Raw genomic sequence first — 22159 nt, forward strand, 5'->3', positions numbered from 1 at the left:
TGTTCCCTTGCCCGGACGCGGGTTACCGGGACCCCCCTCTGGAGCCAGGCCTGGAGGTGGGGTACGAGAGCGAGCGTCTGGTGGCCGGGCCTTCGCCCATGGGGCCCGGTCGGGCTCAGCCCGAAAGGGTTACATGGGCCCCACCTCCCGTGGGCTCACCATCTGCGGGAGGAGCCGTAGGGGTCGGGTGCAATGTGAGCTGGGCGGCAGCAAGAGGCGGGGACCCTGGCGGTCCAATCCCCGGCTGCAGAAGCTGGCTCTAGGGACGTGGAACGTCACCTCTCTGGTGGGGAAGGAGCCTGAGCTTGTGCGCGAGGTTGAGTGGTTCCGGCTAGATATAGTTGGACTCACCTCAACGCATGGCTTGGGCTCTGGAACCGGTACCCTCGAAAGGGGCTGGACTTTCTTCCACTCTGGAGTTGCTCATGGTGAGAGGCGCCGAGCAGGTGTGGGAATTCTCATCAGCCCCCAGGTTGGTGCCTGCACGTTGGGGTTTACCCCGGTGGATGAAAGGGTAGTTTCCCTCCGCCTCCGGGTGGGGGGACGAGTCCTGACTGTTGTCTGTGCTTATGCGCCGAACAGCAGTTCAGAGTACCCACCCTTTCTGGAGTCCTTGAAGGGATTGCTGGAGGGTGCTCCTTCTGGGGACTCCATTGTTCTGCTGGGGGACTTCAATGCTCACATGGGCAATGACAGTGAGACCTGGAGGGGAGTGATTGGGAGGCATGGTCCCACCCCTCTGAACCCAAATGGTGTTTTGTTATTGGACTTCTGTGCTCGTCATGGATTGTCCATAACGAACACCATGTTCCAACATAAGAGTGTACATATGTACACCTGGCATCAGGATTCCCTGGGCCGCAGTTCGATGATCGATTTTGTAGTCGTATCGTCGGACCTGCGGCCACATGCCTTGGACACTCGGGTGAAGAGGGGGGCAGAGCTGTCAACTGATCACCACCTGGTGGTGAGTTGGCTCAGATGGTGGGGGAGGAAGCCGGTCAGATCTGGCAGGCCCAAACGTGTTGTGAGGGTATCCTGGGAACGTCTGGCTGAGTCCCCTGTCAGAGCGAGCTTCAACTCCCACCTTCAGCAGAGCTTCGAACATGTCCCGAGTGAGGCGGGGGACATTGAGTCCGAATGGGCTGTGTTCCGTGCCTCTATTGCTGAGGCGCCCAGCCAGAGCTGTGGCTGTAAGGTCGTTGGTGCCTGTCGTGGCAGTAATCCCAGGACTCGTTGGTGGACACCAGCAGTGAGGGATGCCGTCAAGCTGAAGAAGGAGTCCTATCGGACCTTCTTGGCCTGTGGGACTCTGGAGGCAGCTGATAGGTACCGACAGGCTAAGCGGCATGCGGCTTCGGCTGTTGCCGAGGCAAAAACTCGGGCATGGGAGGAGTTCGGCGAGGCCATGGAGAAAGACTTCCGGACGGCTTCGAGGAGATTCTGGTCCACCATCCGGCGGCTCAGGAAGCAGGGGAAGCAGTGCTCCATCAATACTGTGTACAGTGGAGGTGGGGAGCTGCTGACCTCAACTCGGGACGTAGTGGGTCGGTGGAAGGAATACTTCGAAGACCTCCTCAATCCTACCAACACGTCTTCCGATGAGGAAGCAGAGCTGGGGGACTCAGGGGTGGACTCTCCTATCTCTGGGGCTGAAGTCGCTGAGGTGGTCAAAAAGCTCCTTGGCGGCAAGGCCCCGGGGGTGGATGAGATCCGCCCGGAGTTCCTTAAGGCTCTGGATGCTGTGGGGCTGTCCTGGCTGACACGCCTCTGCAGCATCGCGTGGACATCGGGGGCAGTGCTGCTGGACTGGCAGACTGGGGTGGTGGTCCCCCTTTTAAGAAGGGGGACCGGAGGGTGTGTTCCAATTACAGGGGAAATCACACTCCTCAGCCTCCCAGGTAAGGTCTATTCAGGGGTCCTGGAGAGGAGGGTCCGCCGGATAGTTGAATCCCGGATTGAGGAGGAGCAGTGTGGTTTTCGTCCTGGTCGTGGAACAGTGGACCAGCTCTATACCCTCTTTGGGGTCCTGGAGGGGGCATGGGAGTTTGCCCAACCAGTCTACATGTGCTTTGTGGACCTGGAGAAGGCATTCGACCGTGTCCCCCGGGGGCTCCTGTGGGGGGTACTCCGGGAGTATGTGGTACCGGACCCCCTTGTACGAGCTGTCCGGTCTCTGTACGACAGGTGTCAGAGCTTGGTCCGCATTGCCGGTAGTAAGTCGGATCCGTTTCCGGTGGGGGTTGGACTCCGCCAAGGCTGCCCTTTATCACCGATTCTGTTCATAACTTATATGGACAGAATTTCTAGGCGCAGCTGAGGTGTTGAGGGGATCCGATTTGGTGGCCTTAGGATTGGGTCCCTGCTTTTTGCAGATGACGTGGTCCTGTTGGCTTCATCTGGTCGTGATCTCCAGCTCTCGCTTGAGCGATTTGCGGCCGAGTGTGAAGCGGCTGGGATGAGAATCAGCACCTCCAAATCTGAGACCATGGTCCTCAGCTGGAATAGGGTGGATTGCCCTCTCCGGTCCGGGAATGAGGTCCTGCCTCAAGTGGAGGAGTTTAAATATCTCGGGGTCTTGTTCACGAGTGAGGGAAGGATGGAGCGCAAGATCGACAGACGGATCGGTGCGGCATCTGCAGTAATGCGGACTCTGTGCCGGTCTGTCGTGGTGAAGAAGGAGCTGAGCCAGAAGGCGAAGCTCTCGATTTACCAGTCGATCTATGTTCCTACCCTCACCTATGGTCATGAGCTGTGGGTCGTGACCGAAAGAACGAGATCTCGTATACAGGCGGCTGACATGAGTTTGCTCCGCAGGGTGGCCGGGCTCACCCTTAGAGATAGGGTGAGGAGCTCGGTCATCCGGGAGGAGATCAGAGTAGAGCCGCTGCTCCTCCGCATCGAGAGGAACCAGTTGAGGTGGCTCGGGCATCTGGTCAGGATGCCTCCTGGACCTCCCTGGTGAGGTGTTCCAGGCACATCCCTCTGGGAGGAGACCCCGGGGAAGACCCAGGACACGCTGGAGGGATTATATCTCTCGGCTGGCCTCGGAACACCTTGGGATCCCCCCGCAGAGTTGGCAAATGTGGCTGGGGAGAGGGAAGTCTGGGCTTCCCTGCTTAGGCTGCTGCCCCCGCGACCCGGCCCCGGATAAGCGGCAGAAGATGAAGATGAAGATGAAGATAATCATTTATAGAAAAACAATCAAACATTATCAGACATTCAGCAGTCAGATAAGCTGAGAAATGCATTTTAAGACAGAAAGGAAAGTTTTTGTTTCCTTTAACTACACTTTTTTTCTTGATCAAAAAACAGGAAAATCATCCTCTTTGACAATGAAGCTCTGAGCCATCAGACTTTTGTGCTACAATCTTCTAAATGACAGGAATATCACCCCCATTGTTCCACTAACACCAAGACGACATGAAAGTAGGATTAGAGAGAGAAAAATTAACCATATTTCTTTCTTTAAATTCACCTTTATGCCCAGAATGTTTTTACACCAATGTCATGCAAGTCACATGATCAAATATCAAGCAATGTCAATACCAGATAAATTCATTTCTGTCTGAAATGGGAAAAAAAAAAAAAAAAAAAAAAGAGGGAGAAATTCTAAACTGCAGAAAACAATCATTTCAAACTAAGACTAATCCCCTTTGCTTGTATTACCAACATGTTATCCAAGTTTCATTTTAACATTGAAGATATCTAATCCCAGTTAAGGTCAATTTGAAATGTGCAGTCCTGCAGCACACCGCCGTGTTCCTCTGCTGTGACTAAAAGCAGACCGATGGACATTATTTCATGAACTTCCATTAAAGTGTGGCACTGCTACCATAAACTGGCAGTGTTACCACCCTGCTCCACCCCCACTGACCTATATAGGAGTTCTCCCCCTTTGAAGCACCTTTCTAAAACTGTCATGTAGACAGACGCGTCTATTTGTCTTTTTCTGCCTTCCAATCATCCACCATTTCTGACATGTCCCATTCATCTTCGCTCCCATTGTTCATTCTCTACCTCCCTTCTCCGTTCCTTCCTCTATCACAGACTACATCCATCCATTTAGCACCTTTCCTCTCCGCTGCTCTCTACCTTTCTACTGCCCCTCCTTCTTCTATTGTTTTTCCTTTCTCTTCTTCATACTCGGTCTCCTTGTTTTTCTGTCTACCAGGTCCTTTATTGAGCTTTAATTGGCTCCCTGGAGGAAGTGGAAACTTTGTCTTCTGATTAAACACAAACACACTTTTAGTGGGAAGATAAGCAATTATCTTATTGTTACACTCCACTTCATAAATGGGCATATACATGCACACGCCTGCACATACACACACATGTTTATTTTTAAGTCAAAAATCAATGCGTTGTCTGGCGTCTGTTATTCTGTGAGCATGCGTATCATCTGCATGAACAGGAAGGTAACTTGTCAGATGCATTTTATTCTCCAGCAGCCATTCTTAGTTTGGGTTTAAATGCTTGAGGTGACGTCTGTGCAGAGCAGCTTCTTTTTGTGGAAGTCTGAGGAGCCTTCAACATCCTAATGGACAGTTTAGGGCCAAATACCAGCAAAACTACACCGTTTTCTCGTGTGTGCATTCATTCATTCTAGTTTGAAAATGAATTAGAAAGAGACAGGACACTGTAAAAGTCACACACCCCAACAAAAGTTATGTAGTTCGAGGAAAAACACACACACATACACATGAGGAGATGGAGCAAATGGGGAGGAGAAGTGACATATGGGTAGTCAGACGGAGGTATATTAGGATTGAGGGAATCCAGCAGTGAAAGTGTTAAAATCGCCCAGTGAAGAGAAACATGGCTCTGGCATCCCTGCTGACAAGAATACACACACATGCGTGCACACACACACATCCTGAGAAACCCACCATCTTGGAGTGAAATGTTCACAAACCAAACAAGACTGCTGTAAAATCTGCCGTGTTCTAAATGTGCAGAAAAATTTGCAAAAAAACACGAACGGGGTGAAAATACAGGAGGAAATCAGCAAAGCGGCCTCGCGCATATGCCACTGTGACCACCAGTCAGCGGTCACACTGACACATATGCTGGTATAAATCCTCACACACATGCGCACACACACACACACACACACACACACACACACATTAACAGAGTGTTGACCTCAGGGGTCAAGGTTAGGTCGGTTGGCAGCCAACAGGGTTGCAACCTGCTGTTGCCCTTGGCGACAAGGAGGCGAGTGACGATGGCATAAGCTGTTCCTTTTTTTTTTTTTTGGACACAGACACACACAAACCCCCACACACACAAACACACATATACATACAAAATTATCATTATGTGTGTTTTGTCGTCTTAGTTTTGGTCTCTTGTTTTGTATCCTAGTTCTGGTTTCTTGTTTTAGTTTGTAGTTTTCCTTGTTTAGTTTTCTCATGTCTGGTTTACTGCTTATTAGTTCACCTGTGTCTCATTGCTCGTTCATTTTGTTAGCTTCCTGTGTTCCTGTGTCAAGTTTTTGGAATAAACATAAAGATTCTCTGCATCCCTGGCTCCCGTTCCTGCATTTGGGTCCTCACCTCCACCACTCATCGCGACACAAAATCACATAGAATCAGTACTTTGATTTAACTCCAATAAGAAACTTGATCGCATAAAAACAGTTTTAGCCATCACTCTGTACAGAAAGGGTGCCATGGCAACTGATTTTCACTATTTACAGTGGCCCAATGCACTCATTACAAAAAAAATATTACAATGATATCAATACAGAATTTAAAAAATATCTATTCCATAGATATATTTTTTGTTTATTTTGTCTCCTTTTTTAACTACACTTAAAAATTTACCTAATAAACTTAAAATTTAAAAAAAAAAACAAAAAACAACAACTAACACTGAATAATATTTGGACTTTATTTGACTGAAATCAAAATAGGACAAAATATAAATAGGACCTGGTATTTCATGTCATTTCATGTCATGACTACCATAATGACCACTGCATCCCAACATCCCTCACTCAAATATCTCACCTGCAGATTGACTAGGCATAGGACGACAGCAACTGCCTCAAAGATAATAACATAAAATAAAAAATAAGGCCAAGACAAATTGACATCTTGAGTGCCTGGTTAGTCATGTTCAATGTATTGTTAGCATGTTTTTGCAGCTAATAAGTTACAAGATGACCTGCAAACACAAGTACAATTCCAGGTTTTAATTTACATAAACTCACTGGGAAGTACACCTGTTCAACTGCATGCTGAACACCAATGCTAATCTGCCAATGAAATGACAGCAGCTCAGTGCATTTACTCATGTAGACATGGCCAAGATGACTTACTAACGTTTATACTGTGCATCAGGATGGGGAAGAAAGGAGATTTAGGTGATTATGAATGGTTGCCGGTGCCAAACAGGCTGGTTGAAGTATTTCACAAACTACTGACCTGCTGGGTGTTTAACACAACCATCTCTCGGGTTCAGAGAGAAAAAGAGAGAAGTGGCCGTTGTTCAGAAGAAAATGCCTTGTTGATGTCAGCTGAGCACAGTTTTTATACTGAAATGCTCACAAAACTCAAATCATCTCAAACTGCTTTGGCAAACATGACAATGGGTTCACTGTACTCAAATGGCCTCCATAGTTGCCAGATCTCATCCCAAAAGAGCATGTTGGGAACGGGAGATTCTCATCATGGATGTGCAGTCAGTAATCTGCAAGAACGAGGACAAGAACGTCCTCCTCGTCGGGAAATTTGACCACATTGTTCCTGTTTTACCGTCCTGCATTGGCTCCCTGACCAGCAGGGGGTAGAATATAAGATCTGCCAGCTAACTTCCCCATGTCTGCATGGCCATGTCCCATCTGACAGAGCTACTGTCCCCACACACCACCATTCTGCATCTTTCTTCCACCAACCCAAACCACCATTGCCCACCCAGGACCAGACTAAGCACAATGAGGGACAAGTTACTTCAGGCTGCTGGTACCACAGAAAATGGACTCATTTAAAAAGCACCTGAAAACTTTAATATGCCAGAAAGGCTTTTACATCATTTTGTGTATTTTACTTATTTATGAACTAATGCTTCCTTTAACCTGAAGCACTTTGAGATTATGTTTTGGATGTAAAGTATGTTATAAATAAAAATTATTATTGTTCTTATTATTAAAAAGATTCCCACAGCTGACTCAAAAAACAGCTTCTACATTCCTTTGAATTTCCTTTATTTTGTTCATCATATTTGAATTTGTTAAATACATTTTTAGAGGTTTAAACCCAAAATGTCTCTTATTGTAATATCACATGTTTGTTTGCAGATAAAAGAAGTGCTTGAGATAACCGGTACCAGCTTGGTCTGTGTGTTTCATGCAGCGGTTGTCAGTGAGAAAAGAACTGCAGGAACTACAGAGTCTGTGCTGAGATGAGTGGAAGCATGGAGGATGCTTAAAGAATAACCCGTAAAAATCAGCTTGTATGCTGTCCCTCTCTTCTATTCATCTTTCACCAGATTTCTGCTTTGTGATTGACATTTAGGTCAAAACCATGTCCAGTCTTTTGACTTGCATGTCAGTGTGAGCATGTGTGTCCGTGCATTTGTGTGTACGTGCATTTGAGCGTATAAGCTGCACCCATTAGAGCTGTCATTCACAATGACTGTGTGTATATCAGTGCGCGTGATGCTCCAAGCTATTATTCGCTGCACGCCTACGTGCATGTGTGTGTATATGTCTGTGTGTAATACGTCAGTCAGTCAGGCTGTGGTAAATGTTAAACGTTTCAGAACTCGCAGAAATAGACAGATCGTGTTCTATTGGACTGTCAATATCACAATAGGCCGAGGGTGCCTGGGTGTGAGTTGATGCGCATGAATATGTGGTGAAGAAAATGTACAGATGTATTTTATATTTCTTTGTATCAGCCTTTTGTGTTCATGTCACAGATGCTTAATCGCTATGCTTTAGATTAGAAGTCATTCTTTAGAAGGGCTTCAAATCTGAAAATAACTTTAGGAGTTGGTTAATATTCCTGGGAAAGCAACAGCCACAGTACCGTGTGAATTTACAGAGAAGTCCTTTTACTTGGAATAATCATTTGGAAAGATGTGCCTTAATGATGAGCTCCAAAAGCAGAGCAGGAGGCCGGATGAGGCAAGAAAGGCAACTTTAGGATTGAGGGTTGTATTGTTGCTTCTAAACAAAAGATCACACCAGCTGTGTCGCATAGACTGAACAGAATAATTAGGCTAATCTACAGGTGCAAGGCTGTGCTTTGTACACAATAAATACACTCTACAGGATATTTCCACAAGGTAGTGAGCCGTAGATGCAGAACAATGGCAATCATTCCTTACCACCCTAACCTCAAGTTTTTGGTGAAGCTGCCTTCTGACCAAAGATGTATAAAGTAGAAGTAGAAAGTAGAGATCCTGTCCGGCTGATCTTTCCAACCAGTAACTTAATCAAGTGAATTTAATCAGCTCATCTCCACTGCAGGTAGATGAGCCTGTTAGTGAAAACACCGGTTCTAAATGCATTAGTAGATCCAAAATCATGGCAGGACTTCTACTATATTTTTACGTCTACTTCTATCTTGTACACCTCTGCTTCTGACACCTTCACATAGTTCACATTATACCCATACTGCACACTTACTACAATACAACCCATAAATGTGCACAGTGGAACATTCATACAAATAAGTCATGTGAATACTTTTTATTTTGTTTGATATTTTTAATTTTAATATATTTTCCCAGCTCTTTCCTGTTTTTAGTTTGAAATTTGACTTTATCCATTTAGATTGTGATCTTTTGTATCTTTTCAGTGCAACTTCATTTCACCACTGTTGTACTTTTTGTTGTTGTTATTGTTGTTTTGTCCAGCTAGTGCACGTTTGCAATGATGGCATGGGCAACAGTTCAGGTCAAACAGTGACAACATGAGATTGACAGTCTAAACCGGAGGGGAAAACAAAGAGTGCGCGACTACCACAAATTCAAAAAGAAAAATAACCTCATTTAGCTGCTTTGGTCTTTCAGATTGCAGTTCCCCACCAGAGGCTTGCGTTTGCTCTCTGGGTTGTAGCCGTAGACCGGACCAACTCTTGTCAGCAGTGATGTATTTCAACAAGATGTTGGATCAGTTTGACAGAAATCCACGTAAGTTCTCTGCACAGTTATATTTTTATGATAAAAAAAAAAAAAAAAAAAAAAAATCTGACTGAACCCCAAATCACAACGGTGGTGGTTTAATCCTGAGATTCTTTTATCTTGTTTCTGGGAAAAATACTGAACCTCGAACAGTTTTTAATCAATCCCTGATATGTCCACCAGTTTATTAGCGGCACCAGTTCATGTCAACATGGCAGAAAGGTGATTTAAGTGACTTTTCATGTGGCATGGTGGTTGGTGCAAAGCGGGCTGGGTTGAGTATTTCAGAAGCTGCTAATCCACTTGAGACAGTAAATTGCCAACAGTAACTACAATCCAGATATCAAACCTGAAGAGATGGGCGATAAAGGCAGAACCACACCAGGTTCCCCTCCTGTCAACTAATAACATGAAACAAAGGCTGGAATTCACACAAATCTGGCAAAAAGCATGTGGAGCAGTATTGCCTGATCTGAGGAGCCTCCATTTCAGCTCCAAATCCAGATGGTTGGGTCAGAATTTGGTGGAAACATCATGAACAGCTCATATGTGTTATAACAATCACATTGTAGCTTTTACTGTCAGCTTTACCAGTAAAGTTTACTTCTTTCACACCTCAGAAATGAAACCAAGACAATGACAGAAAGCTCCAGAGATCAAGTATGTAAAATTAAGGCTGTAGGCATTTTTTTTTCTCTTTAAATGATAGAAATCCTTTAAATTGCCGTCATTTAACTGGCCTTTCAGCACCCACAAATCAGCTTGACAACACTCGATTTGGCCCCATCCATATCCGCCTCAATTACTGAACATTAGATTGCTCTCAAGTGGAAGTTTTATATCAGTGACTTTATATCTCAGTAGGGTCTATATTTTCTATTTCAGACTAAATGTTGGTTCTCGTCCAATGCCTCTGCAACACTTTCTGAAGCTTCTCCCCCAGATGATGGCTTCTTATTTTCTGCTCGACAAGGCAATAGAGAGGGTGCAAAAGTAACCATCTTCTCTCACGCTTTCACCTGCACCAAATGCACTTTGAGTTTCTAAACCTTTGAATATTTGGCCACGGTTATTAGCTCTTATTTCTGCACAGATCCCCCAAATCTAATTCTAATTTTAATCTTTTTTGTATTACTGTCTGTTGTCAATTTCAAATTTTGTTTTTAATGTGAGTAAGCTATATATATAAATAAATGTTTAGATTTAAGAGCAGTGGATTTTGCGGACTTTGTGAAGTCTACATCATTTTAAACTTGGGTGTGTTTTAAACATGCTTGGTTTAAAGGTGGAGTATGTAAGATTTTCAATATTTAAAAAAAAAAACAAAAAAAACCTAAAACAATAACTACAATCATAATTAGTTTTTTTAAACATGTAGGTTCCAGTCTGTCCATATTTGATGCGTTATTAAATTACAAGATTAATTAATGACAAATGACAAAAAGCAGCTTTTTTTTTCTTACTGGTAGGCAAACATGTAAGAAGGGTCTTTGTCATTAATTAAACTTGTAATTTAATAACACATCAAATATGGACAGACTGGAACCTACATGTTTAAAAAAAAAAATCTAATTATGATTGTAGTTATTGTTTTAGTTAATTTATTTTGAAAATATTGAAAATCTTATATACTCTACCTTTAAGGAATCTCATGTAAATGCATGTTTTGTTAAAGTTGCTTAAAACTAAACTTGACTGTGAATTAAACATAAAAAATTGTAAAAATGAGTGAGCATCAGTCACCTGAGATGGAACCCAGCAGCACGTTGCTCTTGATGCAGCGGTAGACGTAGTCATAGCTCTGAGGTTTGAGAGGAGATCCAGTGGACAGGATGGTGTGGAGAGACTGGAGGTTGTGTGTTTCAGCTGAGGGAGGAAGAGTAGACAGGTATAAAAGGAAAATAGTTAGGCCTGTCGCAATAAGCAATAAGTCAATTAATTGCACGATAAGAAAAAATGCGCGCAAAAAGTTTGCTGGACGCAATCATTTTCATTTGTCTTTTTTTTTTACTCTTGCTCACTCCGTGCGAGTGCTGCATTTGTTTTAAGACAATATTAACTAAACACGGCAATACAAGGTTTCATCTGCACTTAAAACAAAGTCATCAACTGCAGTTTTCCCAGCTGGGGAAAAAAAAAAAAAAAAAAAAAAAAAGACAATAATCTGCCTGGATGAACATTCATGTTACAAACATCAAATCCACAACTATGCAATAACATGAAAATGATATTCTGAAGGCGATCAAAGACATTAAATTTTACCATTCCACTCTGGTCAAGTCCAAACATGTCCCCTTATATAAGCTTGACCATAGACTATGTAGCTGTGTTACATCGTGTTTAAAGACCATAGTTTCAGATAACCATATGGCCAAAACCCCAGTAGAAATTTGATCTGTTTTAGCCGACCGCGGACTGGATAAGCATAAACTAGTCTGCACATCGAGCTAAATGTTCTTTAGAAATGTTAGTATGTTGATCTTTGAAAGGGTGTACTACTTGCATTATTATGGCCTCATTGTTATTTTAGTTGAAAATGGTCTCAAAAAGACAACAGTAATCGCTTCGTGCAACTTTATCGTCTATCACAATAATTTCTGAGACAATTAATCGCATGGCAAATTTTTTTTACTGTGACAGGCCTAAAAATAGTGGAACAATATGAAAGGGACTGAGATTAATGAAAAGTCACTTGCATATATAAGAATCTTGAGCCAATCCCCATTGCTTTAAACTATGCTTCCAATTTCTTGCAATATTACATTTTATTGAGAAACAGTTCTCAAAGTCTTCCAAAGTTGTTTTATGAACAAGTTGCTTTTTCATAACTTATTTTCAGCTCTCTGTACCAGCTTTATTTTTACTTTATTTTGTTACTCAACATGTCTACTGATTATTCGGGCAGCATGAAGGCAACTTACTGGAGGGATAGATGTGTGTTGTGTCAACACATAAAGACAGCTTAGGACAAAAAAACCTAATAGCAGCTTTAGCCACTTTGTTTTTAGACGTCTGTTGCAAACACGCATCAACATGACCCATTTCCTTCTCAAAAAATGACTAAACATGACACAATTCAACATATATTGAATAGTATTTTTCTACTAATGAAGTGACTCCCAAGAACTTTTAATTGAAAACTTAGCATATCAGTACGATCTTTCCTGAAAAAGATTGGGACACTCCGTCAATTTAAGAAATGGGGAACAAAAGAAAAAATGGCAGATCTAAAGAAAAAAAATCTGTCAAGAAACCATTCCTAAAATGCTGAGGTAAGCCAAATGGAACAAGAACTGGACTGGAAGTAGGTGGCAACATGCCTGATGGAGTGACGAGTCCTCCCCAGAGCCCAGGTCTCAACATTACTGAAGTAGTGTGGGATCATCTTAACAGAGAACTGAACAAAAGACAGCAAACATCCAAAGAAATAAAAAGAAAGCTTCTTCGAGAGGGTTCAGGCTCCCTGGAAACAAAGATTTTCACCTTCAAGCTAACTGGAATTGGTCAAACTCCTATTTTCGTTTTTACCTCATATTGCATATTTGCATCAATGTCAGAATTTAGTTCAGGAAATCTGTGCACCTACTCCCTGCTTTCAGGGCAATTTATGAAGAAATGACGGGCTAGCTGAAGATTTTTAAGTGATTTCTATGCATTTGAAAATGTGTTTGATACATCTAAATGGCTTTGAAATACTACTTAAAAGATTTCTTAGGATCAGATACGAGAAAGTATTGACAGCAATAAACATATGGTAAAACTTTTTATTATTATTATTATTAGTTAGTAGTAGTAGTATTTTTTTTTTTTTTTTGTTTATTTAGAATTTTGCTAAAGCACCTCTAGGTTGAGGTACTCCCCCTCCCCCCCCATACACAATAAAAGATGGATTCCTGTTATTGTCATACAACCAAACTGGGATCAGAGCTGGAATTCAGTTATCACAGAAATTCAGTCTCAAAGAACATACAACTGCAAACATCAATAATTTTGACCAAATTAAGAATCCTCACACACTCAAAGCCACAAATGGGCATGCACCTGTGAGCAGCTGTGTCTCTTGGCACCCCAACATGTTTTATTATTGCAGTTTGCCACCCTGATGTGACAGAGCATGCAAGCTAATGCTTACTGCCATGCACACACATACACACACACACCTTAAGCTATGATCCCCAAGATCCATACACACGCTCGATGTCACACACACACATGCCCAAACCCCACGCCAGTAACACCCTGTGAACTAATAAGCTTCCAGCAACCGACCCTTCCCCTATAATAAACACAAATGCATGCACACGCACAAACATTCGCACACATGCACGGTGGGAACTCTTGCTACCCCCCACCATGCCTCCAGGTGTCCAGTCCAAATGTCAGCTCAGGGAAAAGGGCCGCTCCACTGGGGCAGCCAGAGAAGATGCTCCCCCTACCCTCCATGACCCACTGGAAGCATGCTTGCACATGCACATACAAGTACTCTGATACACACAGCAACAAACATCTCCTTCTGCCATGCTCGCTTTCTCTAATAAGAATCCACACACACACACACACACACACACACACACACACACACACACACAGATACACACAGATACACACAGACAGACACATTGCCAACTGGATTAAGAAGCAGGGGAGAAGCAGACACAGAGGGAGACGAACAGGCAGACAGGAAGCGGATTCCTTTTACTTTTTAAGATTTGGATGTTAATGTCTCGTGTTTTTTATCACCATTGTGAATGTGGTGGGTTTTTTAAAAAAAAAAAAAAATCGGAGCCAGGCAGACACACACAAAGCAAATGCCATGAATAAAGATTTATGATGATTATAACATTGCAGTGGGAAAGACAAATAATTACATATGCAATCCAGATTGGTTATAACAGCTATTTAATGATGGGGAGGAGATGGAAGTGCTGACAATATCATAAATTTGGCAAATAATTGGCATTATAAATGAAAGCTAATAGTAGTTCTGATAAGGAGCTGTGTCACTAAAATTAATAAGCAGATTCATGTGAATTTGTATCACTGCACTTTGTCCTTCTGAGTCAAACACCAGCAAAAGAGCAAATATTATTCATGCATGGAATAGAAGACATTTAGAATCACATGTAAATACTGTAATGGCCACCATTATGTCCCATTTGCTCTTATAGCTCCAGCTTTCTTCCTTGGAAATTATGTGCATGTTCATCTGAGTGCCTGTTTGCTACTTGTGTCCATCCGTGTGTGTCTGAGTACGACTCACCGGGTTTGAGGTTCCTCTCCTGCAGCACAGACAGCCACTTGGCCCCAGTGCCAAATATAGTAATGCTGCGGGAGAGACAAAGACAAGAAGAAAAAGACAGAAATGATTTCATAGCAGCAAAATAAACATCAGGGAAATATTCTTAGTCAGAAAAACATCTGAAATATAACTCAGTTTCCTAGAAGAAGATATGAATAAAAAAAAAAACATAATTTAGGAAATGTTTGTTACTGTTTTAACCCTCCTACATCCATAAAGTCTGTCCTGCATAGTGACAGCAGGTGCAAAACAAACCAAATAGCAAGCTTTATTTGAGGGAGTGAGAAATCATACGAGCGGTTATCCACTTTGCACAAAAATACAGACGGTATGCTTTGCAAAGGTTATTCTCTACAGTGATTGTCAACTCTTCTGCATAAGAACATGCTTAATGTTTGTCATTACTGTATCATTTATATACAAGAGGATTTAATTTAGTCATTTAACATGAAATAGCTTTGTTTTTAACCCAAATCCCAACCCTGTCTTTTTAAATGCTTAGCAAAACAGTCTCTAATTATGAAGGTGTTGCTTTTTAAGAGGGGTTTCTCTGCATTGAGTAAACTACTTCCTCTTTTTGACAATTATTCAAGCAGAAACAGCTCTGCTCTGTGGGAATTATTTAACAATCTATGAAACCACAATTAAGCTGAGAAAAGTAATCCCAAAACACACCCACACACACATTTTAGATCTTAAAAAACAATCACATCATCTATTCCATCCATTTATTTAACTTGCTTATTCTAATTGAGGGTTGCAGCAGGGGCTAACTCACATCCCAGCCTGCATCAGGTGGGATGACAGAAACACCATGAATGGGTCAACGGTCCATCACAGGACCAGAAAACCTACAATCGACAAGGTAATTTCAGCAACTTTTTTAGATCTCAGGGACACCAGTTGTCTACCAACCTAAAAGTTGGTGGTTTGAATCCAGGCTTTCCCTGAATATATATGTGTATATATATATATATATATATATAAACTAAATACATTGTAATTGTTTTAACTCTCCTACATATATATAGTCTGTCCTGCATAGTGACAGCAGATCCATACCGTTATTTATTATAACTGTATGCAATATAAAGGGTGAATGTGACATGTAGGTTGAAGCGCTTTAAGTGGTCAAGATGATTTCTATAATAATTTAATTTTTAATTTAATGATTATTATAATAATTTATTTAAATAGTCACCTTGACCAATATTATAATTTATTTATTTTATTTGTGTATCATTTTTCAATACGCAATGGTATTTTTGTGCAAAGTTGATAATAACTCGTACAATTTCTCACTCCCTCATATAAAAGCTAGCTAGAATACATGTATTCATATTTATTCAGTAGTGTGCTTTGGCAAAACACAGAACCCCACGTTGCCCCCAGATGTGTCTATTAGGGTATGAATGGGTGTGAAAGAGTAAAAAGTTAGTTTATAAAATGAAGAAGTGCTGTATGAGTTTGTATGTGTATGTGGGTGTGAAAGGATGAATGTGACATGTAGGGTAAGGAGCTTTGAGTGGTCAAAATAACTAGAAAAGCACTTTACAAATCCATTTACCATGTCTTTTAAAGACTTTTTTGGGGACAAAACTGCTGTAACAGTCGTTCATCTACATCAATTTGTCCTTATGCTGGTGGTCAAGAAACTAATATTAGACATTTATGATGAAGCATAACTGAAGGAGCTGACAACAGGTTGCCAAAGCATGACTTTGATGCGGAGCCTGAGCTGCAGCGTAGCTCCATTTGTTGCTTCATTGAATCTGAACTGAATGTAAATAAAGTCCTAAAAAGGGCACAAGTTACTGAGCAGCCTTTGCCCTTAATTCCATCTGCTTCAGTGGAGATGCTCAGCAGTACGGTTGTTGTTTGAAGCTCCCAGTGGAGATGAGTCACTGAGTAAATGTAAAGCAAGGTGACGCTAAAACACAGCTTGTGTGCTCAGTTAAGCTTTTGTGGATAGATAAAAAAATAAAATAAAATAAAATGAAGAAAAACAGTAGACTGAATTGATTATCCGCTAAGCCGATACAAAAAAAAAGTCATACCAAGAGGACAAATGTCTGGCTTTTAGATTCTCTACAAGTGAAGGTATTGACAAGATGTTTGCACACAGCAATGTTGAAATGCAATGCTTTTGGAAGGTTTTAGCGATTTGAATGGAAGTCATCCTGACAGCTGCCAACAGCTGGACAACATGTGGAAGGAATGAAGTGACAAAACGTCACATCTGCATTCCCTGCAGATTTAATCCTAAAACAAAACAAAGAACCTTTTAAAGTCTGCTTCTGTCAACGGGTGTATCTGTGTCTTCTTGTCTTTTCAAGTTTTTTTTTTTTTTCTTGACATTAAATCAATCAAACTGCCTTTTATCATTATGGTAACAATTTCTGTCTATCAAAAATAAAAAAAAGAGAGAATCTGTATCCAGGACAGAGAAGAATCTGTTGCTTTATTGATCAAATAACCAGGAATTGGTTGGTGATGAAAAGATGTGATTTGCTCTCCTCTTGGTAATAGATGTTGCTGATGGGGTGAGTGACCGCAGTGGGGGTTGATTCGGTGAAAGGGCAAAGTTCCTAAGAAGAAAAGTCTTTAATGGAAAGAAGCAAGTGACATCTGCAAAAGGTCCATGCTGTCTCTGTATGCCTCACCCATTGCAAACATTCAGCCTCTATCAATTATTGCCATTACCTGATTTTTCCTACTGAATAACTTTTTAACGTTTTCATCATCTACCATGTAGGTAGAATTTCATGTCTATATTATATAGAACATATTTCTCTTTTGGTAAATAAAACGGCAAACATATTAGACTCTTGCTTTGTCCCTTTCTTTTTATCTTCCTGTGTTTCTTTGCTGAATCAGAGACGCTGCGTTTTCAAAACAACCAGTCCCTTATTTTACTGCAAAGCGAAACATCACGTTACGTCCCGAATGTAAAAGTTCTATAATGCCGTTTCTCAGTGCAAAGACGCTGCTGGGTTGCAGCGGTTGTAGAAATGTACAAGACAGATGTCACTGTGTTGCTGAACAACCCCTGGATGCAGAGTTTTAAGGTAAAAAAAAGTTACGGAATGCATATTTAACACTGAAATGCCTTTCTCTTCAAATTCGTTTATTCAGAGACATCATTTTAATAATGGTGGCACAAATATGACGGGTTCCATGTATATTGACCAAGAGGCAACCTCCGGTGTTTAAAGTGAAGCCTATACAGAATTGCATAAAACTGCAGTTCCCCCTTCATCGGCTCGGGGCTGGCTGCAAAACAGAACAAATTCCCATAGACTCCCATGTTAAAAAGACCAATTTCACAGCAGAAATAAACATGTTTACAGCCTGGTTCAAAAATCCATTTTAGGTTTAATAGGTCAGGTTTACCTTCATGACAACTGCGAGAGGAGTGAATTTTTTTCTAACTCGCCCATTTATAAGTAATTTAATCTCGAAGTTCGGCATATTTAGGGGCGGGTCCTTTTGATTGACAGGTACCAATCTACGGCTTCAAGTAAGAAGAACGTAGAACAACCGCGGTTTTTAGCCAGTTAACAACGTGACTTAGCTTTAGCCCGCTTACCTCCGTTAGCTGGTTAGCTCCCGTTATCTCAGGGTTAGCTCGGTTAGCTTTTAGCTACAAAAAGCTCAAAGTTCACTCAATGTCAATCATCTGCCATGAAGCTCACAGCTGCCCTCTCAGCTCCACCTCTTTGCTCATATTTGTATTTTCCGGGCGAGACTACGCGCATGACGCTGCCAAGATGGCGACGGTAGAACCGCCCACCGGGCTTCAATTCAGCGCTTTAGAAACCTATGGGTGACGTCACAGAAGCTCCGTCCATCTCTTTATATACAGTCTATGATATTGACCTACAGCAACTAGGTATAATTGCTTCATTCTAAGAGAATGAGAACATAACAGTTATGTAAGTGAGAAGATTAGAGACCAGTAGAAATGCTATTTGTCTGTTCTGTCCTTTGGTTTTGTTACACGTTCCAGCTTTAAAGGAGTTATAAACTGGTCTTTTCATGTCTCCACTGACCTCTCAGTGGTTTTAAATAATTGTTTAAAATCTTATTAAACCAAAAATTGTTTACAAAGTGCTTGTTTTGACCATTTATTCATAACAAAACTTTTCTCGAGAGATTTTATGCAAGATTTTGATCAACACAGATGTTAGTGTAAATAATGTTAATGAAGTACGTGCTGATGGTAAAAAACCCGGGGGCAAATTAAAAATAAAAGTAAAAATAAATGAATTTTTAAAAAAAAGAGACTTCAGCCTTGTTGACAGTATTGCTGCGAACAAAGCGCCCGGATGGAAAAACTTGATGGTCTTCAAAAGAAAGTTTTCTGGGATGTTAACACCTCCAGCCAACACCAATACACACGTTTTAACTTGAAAAAGTGCAATTTCTGGGTGATGACCCCTTTAAAGCCCCCAGCTACGACACATCCCCTTACAGCAGATTATTATATCCATCTTGCATATTGTCTCTACTCCGAGCCATTTGCGAAAAATAAAAGTCAATCTAATGCCGACTCTTGCCAGATCTCTTACTTTCTCCATTACTCTCCTTCTTTTGTGGCTCTTTCGCCAATAACATCCTCTAAATTTGTTTTGCTGAATGGGCTCAAAACAGCCAGTATGCTATCCAGTTGCTAATGCATGATGTGGTGGTGTAATGCAAACTCATGCACTGGTACACTAGACTGGAACCAAAGAATAGTTAGGAGGGGGATTCTCTGTGTTGGGACGCTGCTGACTGCAGCGACAGGAAATTAAATGTCACTGCGCATTCAAAATGAGTCAGAAGCATGGAGTTTTAAAATAAATAAAAAAAAGTTATATAATGACAATTAAAATCAACAACCAATCTGAAAGCTTGATTTTGTCTTACGTAATAATTCATGGTCCAGTATGGAATCTCATCAAATCTTGTGGGATAAATAGAAAGTTGCATTTACCTTATTTATGGTGGCCCAGGAGTCAGCATTTGCCAAGATGGTTCAAGTTCATGTTTTACAAATAATTTATAAAATCCTGGGGCTCAAGCGAAGGATGCTCACCACTTCAGTCAAGTTTCTGAGTAAAACTGAGGTCTAACATTCCCACCAGGTTGGAAAAAATCCCAACAGTGAGCCTCATTGTTTGCACTGTTAGGATTAGCAGACTACAGCAGCCAGCCCCTGTCCATTACTTTCAGTAAACAGCAGTTTACAGTACTGGAAACGTAACACTGAAGCACTCCACTGAAGTGCTCTGAAGCGCAGAGCAAAACACTTAGTATTTTTATGTTAACATAATACATGTGCCTCGCTTGTTGTGCACTTCAGTAATGTGTGTGTTTTTGTGGTTAACGTGAACTGCAGCAATTTCATAGTTCAGCATCTGATCCTCAGCTTTACTGTAGCATGAAAGGGGAGTGAGAGAGGTTCTTTCTGGTTGTTTACAACTGTTTACATTGTTTACAATTAAATTTTCAAACAATCACCAAATGGGATAAATGAGACATTTTAAATACCTGAATATATATATGAATTTATATGTGTGTATTTTAGAGGTTTTGCACAGATCTGGTTTGTACCTGTTCCCCACATTCAGTGATAACCCTGAAATTCTGCAGTTCACACTCACACTCCAAACCTATTTGTTATCTCCACACACAGCCACTCTCTATTTTAGCCATCATGACTGACCCCCCATCCGCATCTGGATTTGTTCATTGCTGGCTGCCATGGAAACAGTCACTCTATTCTGATTGGAGGCAGGTGGCCAGGTGTGGCAGCTAATTGGGTGTTTAGGATGGAGGGAGAGGGAGAAGCTGTGACTCTCTGCTTGTGAGAATGGGTGACAGCATGAGTAAATATCTACGTTTCAAGGGAGACATGTTACTGGAAGCTTCTAAGTCAATAAAGCACGCACAAAGGAAATCAGACACAGAAGCACCTCCAAGCAATTATGGCAATGTGTCTCTGAGCATGTCATGATGGAGCAGCCGAAGCTCCATTTGTCACTCCATCTCTGCTAAACTACTCTCACACTGGTTTTCCAAGCACCTAAGATGCTGGGGTGGAAATGTGAGTGTCTGCTTTTTTGTCAGCTGTCAAAGACTACAAGGGATTGGGTAAAACTACTTTTTAATGGTGCACTGAATTTCACATTTGCAAATATATTTGCAGGATCTTTGCAAACCCAAATCGTGCAAGCATGTTTTTACTAAAGGAAAACTTGGCGGCTGTTCCAAGGAAGCCATACTTGTTTAGTCTGATCGTCATAAACTTTAGCGTTTGAAAAAATAAAGTTTGAGCCCAATATGTCTCTGTATGGAAAAGAAAGGGTTGTCATGTCATTCAAAAAACACTCCAGTTCCCAGCTCAACTTCATTTTCTCCGTCACTGAGAGCTGTGAAGCTAATTTCAATCTGTTGACATACAGTTTAAGGAAAAGAGGGAGTGGAGGCTTTTTGGATTCTAAATATTGCTCAGTTTATGACAGTTCAGCTTTGATTAGATGTTGTTTGATGATAATGGAGTGTTTTTCAAGCTCACATGCATCTAAAACTGAGCTGGCATGATGAAATCTGATAAATCATTCTCTCCTCTTCTATAAAAGGAAAAGAAAAATTCTGAAATTAGGATGAAAAATGTGTTAAAGCAGCAGTCATTCCTCCAAGAATGTCTGAAAACTTCAGTAAAAATCAGCATAAAACATAATGGCCAATAAATGGAAGAGACAAGACGATCCTGTGAAGACAAAATAGCACAAACTTCCCAACATGCTGCCTGGTAGTTTCACTGAATCTTTTCCTATTGACACGCTTCGAGAAAGCAGTCGGAGTATTTAGAGGTTTTGATACCACAGATAAAGAGCTGTCAGAAGATCATGGTCTCTCTCCAAATGTACTTAAAGCATCGGCTTAAATGCACTTATCATCATCATCATTATGTATGAAACATAACTATTTACAGTATAGGTAATAAATCGTTTTGCTCATATTTATATATATTTAAAGCAAATAAGCTTTTCATTCAGTTCTTGAACTTTCAGACATTACTGACGTTCCTGACTAGACTGTACCAGCAGGTGATACTAAGTAAGGATTTCTGTTTCCTCCTCTCTGTCTCAGCAAAGAATTATTCAATAATGAAATCTATATCAATGCTGTTATATGAAACATGAAAATTTCATTTTATAATGTATTTTATATTTGCACAAAGCCATAGCCATGTCAACATAACTGCTCTATGCAGATTTGACTTTTAGCAAATGTTCATGTCATCCAACTGAAACTAGATTAAAGGGTCACTTTCAAAGAATGTAGACAGAGACCCAGGAGTATAAAAAGTGGGTTTATAAGTGGTCAAAATGAAGCTCAAAGAGATTTACCGCTGAATTTATTAATCATGTTATTGATAAGTTTTCCTTGTACCTGAAGAGTTTAGCAAGCCTGCCTCCAACTTTTTTTTTTTGTTATACTTGCACTTTCGATGTTGATTTCAACATTTAAATCATATATTTGAAGAACCCTTCACAGAAATTCAAAAGTGTGAAAGTTAACTTTCCAAAAAAGGATTGGGCAAGAGAGTAGTTCAACGACGATCATGGCACAAGCGACCGATACCATTCAAGGCAAAGGCGAAAGCCTCACTGTGACTTTTACATTTTCCAAGTCTCTGACAGATTTAGTCCCAATTAAAAAGTCCAACTGCAA

The 22159-nt window shown here is 41.2% G+C and overlaps 1 protein-coding gene across 1 annotated transcript in view; it reads right to left on the reverse strand.

The window, feature by feature from the left end:
- Positions 1-22159, reverse strand: part of aacs (acetoacetyl-CoA synthetase) — a gene marked incomplete at both ends in the record, with an annotated part of 48229 nt that overhangs the window by 4109 nt on the left and 21961 nt on the right. Inside the window, 2 exons of the mRNA XM_079250721.1 lie at positions 10879-11001; positions 14396-14460. Coding sequence (XP_079106847.1) covers positions 10879-11001; positions 14396-14460 — 188 coding nt within the window. The remainder of the gene's footprint in view (positions 1-10878; positions 11002-14395; positions 14461-22159) is intronic.

This window comes from Telmatherina bonti (genome assembly GCF_933228915.1).
Source record: "Telmatherina bonti genome assembly, chromosome: 13".
Lineage (NCBI taxonomy): Eukaryota > Metazoa > Chordata > Actinopteri > Atheriniformes > Telmatherinidae > Telmatherina > Telmatherina bonti.